General features: G+C 44.9%; 1 protein-coding gene across 1 annotated transcript; it reads right to left on the reverse strand.

Moving 5' to 3' along the window:
* Positions 1 to 1052: 1052 nt before the first annotated feature.
* On the reverse strand, positions 1053 to 3483 carry LOC144263466 (interleukin-8-like). Its single transcript, XM_077814343.1, has 4 exons — positions 3420 to 3483; positions 2486 to 2621; positions 1604 to 1687; positions 1053 to 1083 (listed from the first exon to the last, which is right to left on the reverse strand). Exons 1-4 carry the CDS (start codon positions 3481 to 3483, stop codon positions 1053 to 1055), a joined length of 315 nt encoding a protein of 104 aa, XP_077670469.1.
* Between the last annotated feature and the right edge of the window lie 3383 nt (positions 3484 to 6866).

The following is a 6866-nucleotide window of genomic DNA, read 5'->3' on the forward strand; positions in this document are numbered from 1 at the left end:
TCCTGAAAGGGGAGCAGTAGTCTGGAAAGGTTGAGAGCCACTGCTATAAAGAGCAGCCGTCCCCACAGCCCCAACACAAATTCATCCCTTTCAGAACCAGGGAGACCAAACCCCATGGAGCACCCAGAGAAGAAGGTTACAGGTGTGCATGGCACTGAGCCAACAGAGTCCCCCATGTGCCTCAGACCAGGCCCAGTGATGACAAGGATCGCGCCAAGAGAGAGAACACGTCTTTTTCTTTCTTAAGCATATTGTTTAATGGAAAAAATGGAATTCCAAAGTGTACAGGAATAAGAAAATTGGAACATGAGCCTCAACATTTTCCCATTCATTGAACAAAACAATTAACAACCAACACAACAGCAGGAATGTGAAATATTCTATTTTCATAAGGAATTAGCATATGAGAAAAAAATCCAGATGAATCAAAATAACAAATAAATAGATTACTCAAAGATTAACTTGTTAAATAGATATATATATATATATAAACATTGATGTGCTATAGCACAATAAATAATGCCTCCCAAATTACAGCACTTTGGCGGCTTAATTTCTGAAAGCCACAAAGTCCCAATCAGTAGCTAGCCTCAGGCTGGCTAGGACTCACTGTGCTGTTGATACAACATACTCGTGCAGGGGAGGGGTAACTGTTACCAGTTTACTGCTCTACTAGAGAAAGAGCAAGGCTTAGACTAAATACAGCTGTGCTGCGAGTGCATTGCACTCATACAACCCTGTTCAGCTTAAGGGCTTTCCAAAGGGTCTTCATTTCCCTCAGCAAATCCCTTTTCTCTACCCAGGGTTTTCAACTTCAGAAAGTGGCATATCCCATAGACAACTGAGCCTTTTTTTTAAGAAAAAAAAAGTCTCTTAACATGATGCTCCTCAATAAATAAATACATAAATAAATAGACTGCTAGCTGGAATCTGCCTGAAAACATGTTAACAGAAGGAGGTGGGCTGCTTGCAGACTGACTGGCACTTTCACAGAGAGGTTTCCTTCAAGGGGAAACTGGAGAACATCGGGGATTTTTCTTCTTTGGCTTCTCTTAGCGTTTTGCCTCACCATTTTCTTCAGCTCTGGAAAGAGGGGGAGAAAAGGAATCGTTTAAAAACCTGTTCATGGAACAATTATCATTAGTTAGAACATGAGAACTCTTGGGGCTCTGAGCCTGCTCTCAACCATATCAACTGAAACTTCATTAACTTTGACATAGTTCCTCTTGGTTCACACCAAAGGAAAGTCAGCTGGAGCGGGCGGGGGCTGGGGGTTCAGTAGCACTGAGCCCCTGTGAGACCAATAGTCTCCAGAAGGACTTGCAGCTGCCCAGCATATGTGGCCATTATCAATGACTTGCCCAAGCTCATACAGGAAGTCTGCAGCAGAGTAGGGAACAGGAAGAACCTAGTTCCATAATCTAACCACTAGGCCACCTTTAAGGTAGGATATGGTTATATATTGGATTGAGAGAGACAAGTTTTGGGAGAGATTACTGTGCCCTGAGGAGAGGTAACTTTTAAGCAGTTTGTGCTAAGGAACCACCTAGTTCTGCCTTTAAAGTAACTTCTCAGGAAATCATTCTGAGAATGAATGACTCACTTGTCCAAAATTGCTTTAACGATGATCTTCACCCATGGAGCAGTGGGTTCCAAACACACTTCTCTGCCGTCCTTAAGAGTAGCGCTGCAAAGAAGGAAAAACAAAGGTCAGGCATCTATCTACTTGGTGGGCTCTCATCAGGGTATCTTTCAACCTTTTAAAATACAGGCAAGGCTGGGGTCAGTTGACATAATTCCACTGATTTCACTAGAGAGCCACACCAATTTACACTAGCTAAGGATCTGGCCCGACATCATTTGTTTGGTTAAAAATGTTCCAGGTGGGGGGGGGGGGGGCGGGCAGGGGAATCTCCCTATATATATATATATATATATATATATATATATATATATATATATGCCTTCCTGTTTTTTTAATATTGCCTGGTATCTCTCTCTCTGTATGTGTGTAGATATAAAAGGTCTTTATCTCCATTGGTATTGCTTTCTATGTGAAGGGCTGAATTCTGCATTCCTCTGGCAGGGAAACCACCTATGTACTCAGTGGGGAATTTACAGTGGGAGTTTTGTCTGTAGAAGGACTGGAGGAATTGGGTTGAAAGGTATTAATAATACTGGGTTAGGGTTATTGTACTGGGTATTAATAATTTTTCCTGCCCTTTTAATGCTTGTTCTAGAACTCGATAGATTATTCCCCATGAGGATTTGTACCTCCACCCCAGAGATGCTGGACACTATGAAAAGCAAAGTGCATTACCTAATATTTTGTCTTTAGAAAGAATAAAAATCACTCTTAGGGAGTCTCCCTGAGTGGTGTGGGCCTGCTAGTGCTCCTCACTCCCTTGAAAACTACTGGCCCAGCACAATGCAAAGCAGTCTCCTCCTAGTTTAGCAGCAGGTAGAATTTTGCAAAACTACTTACATGATTTCAACGTTCTGGCAGTGAGGTCCGCTCAGGGTCAGCTTCACGTCCCGAAAGTTCCTGGGAGGGATGAACTTGGAATGCGTGCCGATGCACTGGCATCGGAGCTCATTCCCCATCCTTGCCAGACTCATCCCTGGAAAAGAACAAGAGTTGTGTTGGGTTAGCTGGGTATCTTGCCATCTATATATGTGAAGCAGAGCACCTGGTTTTGCTTGATCAGGCATGCTTGGTCTCTGTTTCTTCACAAGGGTCTTGGCTAAAAGGTTACCTTTGTCCTCACCTCTAAAACCTCTAATTATGAAAAGGTATGGAGAGCGGTTAATGCTGCTGCAAAATAATGTTTGGATTTTTTTTTTTAAAGAAAATTCCAAGTTACCAGGTTTTGTTTTAAACTTGGCCACATTTTTATCTAGTTACAATGATGATGAGTCTAGATTTAAAATCATGTCACTGAGGATAAGATCTAGCCCCTTGCTTTTCATCAGTTTTGAGGACTATCTCTGATCATGTTCTGTGCTCCTGTTGCTTATTCCCCCCTCCAGGTTGCATCCTCCTGTGTTTGAGACAACGTGGTGTCACAAACAGGATGATGGACTCATGCAGGGAAGGAGCAAGAGGCGCAGATGAACATTGTAATCAGACGAGCCCGCCTTCGGTCAAATGCCTTTAGAACGAGGGGAAAAGCAGATAGTGAAAATGATGCAGAAGCCTAACTTTCTAGAGCAAGTAGAATATTTCTCAACATTTCCCACCAGGTGTCAGCAGCTCTTCAGAGCAGTGACTGACTTATAGCTCTCTCCAAGGATGATCGTTTGAAAAAAGTTTTAACAAGACATCAACTTTTTAAAAATCAGCCTAAAAGTGTCTCTCCAGGCATAATATGTGCCTAACTAAGCAAAGTCCTTTGAGCACGAGGAACGATTTTGCTTACCTTCAGACACTGTTGCGTAGATTAGGAAAAGAGCCAGGGCTGCAACAACCAATTTACAGCTCATGATGAGAGGCGAGGCGAGCTTTCCTCCTTGATTCGTCGGGCTCTGCTTGCCAGGAAGGAGCAGTGAGCTTCTCTTGTTATCTCGGAAGGTTTCTGATGTCTGAGGTGTGTAACCCAACCCTCTTATATACTGTCTTGGGGTGTGCAAGATAGCTCTGTGTTTGGATTCTGTCAGAGGAAATTCCCAAAGCGTTCAAGCCGCTATCGCAAAATGAGTCACGTGGCCGTGGGGTAAAGCCCCTTCCTAGGTGACCCTGTAATTACTTATCCTTCAAATCAAGCTCCTTATTACTGATTTAAATATACACGCTGCACAGCATCGCTGTAACTGGTGGGTTTCTATAACTTCTTATTATTCTTTTATGATTTGACTCTCCCTTTATGTTCTCTTGTCTTATCATGTGGCTGGTTAAGGAGACATTCAACTTGCGGCTTTCCCTGAGCATTTCTTTGATTAGCTATGTTGGGCAGGGCTAGCAGAAATGAGCTATGCTTTAAACCCAGTGGCCTGCCTCACACGCAGCTATATATATATATATATATATATCTATTTCCCTTTCTGAAAGTGGAGTTAGTCCCTACTTTTCTACTTGCATTGATTTTTAAACATCTGACATCCTGGCCCCACTGAAATCAAAGTCAAAACTCCACACTGAGTTCAATGGGGCCAGGAGTTTTGACCCTCTGTTTGTAGGATATCGTCTTATTCTCCTACAACCATTCTCCGCCCCACCCTAACCAGGAGTTTCCTCGAACACAATAGTCTCTTGTGAGGATGAAACATCCAAAGTGTTCTGTGAAAGGAGTTGCACTGTAATTTCCCAAGCTGCCTGCCAGGATTTAGATCCTCAATTCCAGGCCACTTTGAAAATCTCAACCTTAGCACTGTGTCAGTATGTTGCCACTGGGGCTTGAAGCTGGGGTTCGCAAGCCCACCCCGCTCCCATGCTTGGAGCCAGGCTGCAGCCTGTCACAAAAGTCAAAGCAACCTTAGCCCTACAAAAGTGACCCTTTTTTCCTCCCTTCTTGTCAACTGTTGAGAATAGCCCAATTCCACATTAATTGAATTGGCTCGTTAGCGCTGACCCCCCCCCCCCCCACTTGGTAAGGCAACTCCCATCTTTTCATATGCTGTATATTTATACCTCCCTACTGTATTTTCCATTCCATGCATCCGATGAAGTGGGTTTTAGCCCACAAAAGCTTATGCCCAAATAAATTTGTTAGTCTCTAATATGCCACAAGGACTCCTCTTTGTTACAGCCACTTTTAGTGCGAGAGTGAGCACAAGGCTGTGGTCGGGTTGGGAGCCTCGCTCCAAGATGCAGCACCTCAATCCCCTGAAGTACTTCTGGAAATGTGACCCCAACAGACTGTACAGAGAAAAGAATGGAACTGACTGTAACAAAGTGTTGGCAGAGTAAACACACACACAACCCCCAGAGGAATAATTCTCTCTCATTTCTTTCAGTTGCAATCATCTTAGGTGTGAACAGATGATAAGCAACATAGATATCATGGGGCTGCCTGCATTATGCTTATCCCCTTTAAGGAATTCAGTTGCAGGGACGCTTATTGTTTGTGATTTAAAGAAATTAGTATGGCTTTTGTGGGGTGTGTTCGAAAAGGAAAACACACTGGACTGAACACTGATCTGTCGCATGATCCACCATGGAGGGTTGGCAGAGCATTCTGGGCTACGTGCCATTAGCAGAAATGGATCGATTTCAATGAAGGTAGGGGTACCATCAGGCTGGTAGGGGTACCATCAGGATAACTGAAGCCTTGATGCTTCTGCCTTCCCCAGACTGGCCCCACAATGATTTTCTTCTTCCCAGACACGTCGCTTCCAGGTTCTCCAGTGTGTAGCGAAGCCCAGTCTGCAAAGCATGTCAAGTGTAGGGTTTATTATGTTGTTAAACACATGCCACTATTTCAGCAACATCATTCAACACATGGTGCTAAAATCCCTCTCCGGGTAGTACTTCCTGTTTGCTGCTGCTTCAGATTTCTGCGTGGAAATCAATTAAATCCCGGGAAACGCAGGTCATTCTGTGAATGCAGGAGAGAGGCAGGTATTCCAAGAGGCTGAAGGTTGTTATGCTAGGGTGGTTTATATATATATATATTTGATTAAATTAACACTGGCTTGACCACCTGCCCTGAGCATGCTTTCTGGTGTGAGCTGTATTTCCTGAGATGTGACATGTATATCCTACCGACTTTATTGGGCTAGATCTTCAGTTAGCGAATATCCGCATAATATTGTGTGCCAATATTTTAGTGTACATAAACCTCTTTGTCAGCCAGCTACTTCTGTGTGATACAGGGCAACCAATAGAGTGGATTTCTATCACACCCGCCTCATTTTCCTTTAAGATCTGGGAGTCCCAGCCACTTCTTTGCTCTAACCCTGGGAGTACCATCCCCTGCCCTCTCTCCCCAGCACCCTCACGCCGCTGTGCTGCTGGCCGTGGGCGCGCCTCCAAACTCTGGCGTCACCTGCTTCCCTCACCCCAGCAAAGGGGATTGGCACCAGCAGAGTCTCCGTTCCCTGTTGCTGAAGTCAGGGAGGGCAGCTGTGCCAGCACGGCCAGTGGGGGGAACTGTCAGCACTTGCCCCCACTGCCTGCACCCGCCTGCTCCCACTTTCCCAGGAAAGCCAATTTGCCCAGGGGAAAGGAGCAGTGTGCTGAAAGCCGTCTTTGTTCTTTGGGGCAAGAGGAGGGAGGGGCTACTGAGAAGACTGCAGGAAATGAAGACCCACCCTCCCCCACTCCTATTCCCCCTCCCCACCCTTTTGTCCCATTTGAGGGCGGGGGAGAGGAAGGGTTCTTCCTGCCCCTTGGTCAAAGGCCTCAGGCTTCCCCCTCCTCCCAGCCTCAGCCTTGTCTAAGAAAAAGCAAGAACTGAGGGAAATGTTGGCCAAGAGTCTGGTTCCGCGGCAGGAGATGCAGTGTTTCCAGCTCTTGCCACTCCCTCCCAAGTGTTGGTTTGGGTGGGACCAGAATTTAACCTTTGGTGTTTTTCTTCAATCTCCAGCTCTTGGAGCCAGGATGATACAATGATCCCATTTTTCATTTCATTTCACAGCAACCCCAACCGTCACCCAGAATCCTTCTAACCTCCTTAGGTAGTGAGTCTCAACAACATAATGTCCCTCTCTAGTAATCTGGGTACTTAGTCTGATAGCTGGTAGTTAATTTGTTTATATTTAGTAGTTGTTACTGTTTCATGTAGCTTGTTAGTTAAGGGCCCTGGGGTGAGATTAGCTTGCAAAACTTTTCTTCCCATCATAAAAGATTCTTCAATCCAAGTTCTCAGGGACAATTGCACAGACACACATTACATAAACAGACATGGAGATTAGGCCTTCTTTGCCAA

This window comes from Eretmochelys imbricata, chromosome 4 (genome assembly GCF_965152235.1).
Source record: "Eretmochelys imbricata isolate rEreImb1 chromosome 4, rEreImb1.hap1, whole genome shotgun sequence".
Classification (NCBI taxonomy): Eukaryota; Metazoa; Chordata; order Testudines; family Cheloniidae; genus Eretmochelys; species Eretmochelys imbricata.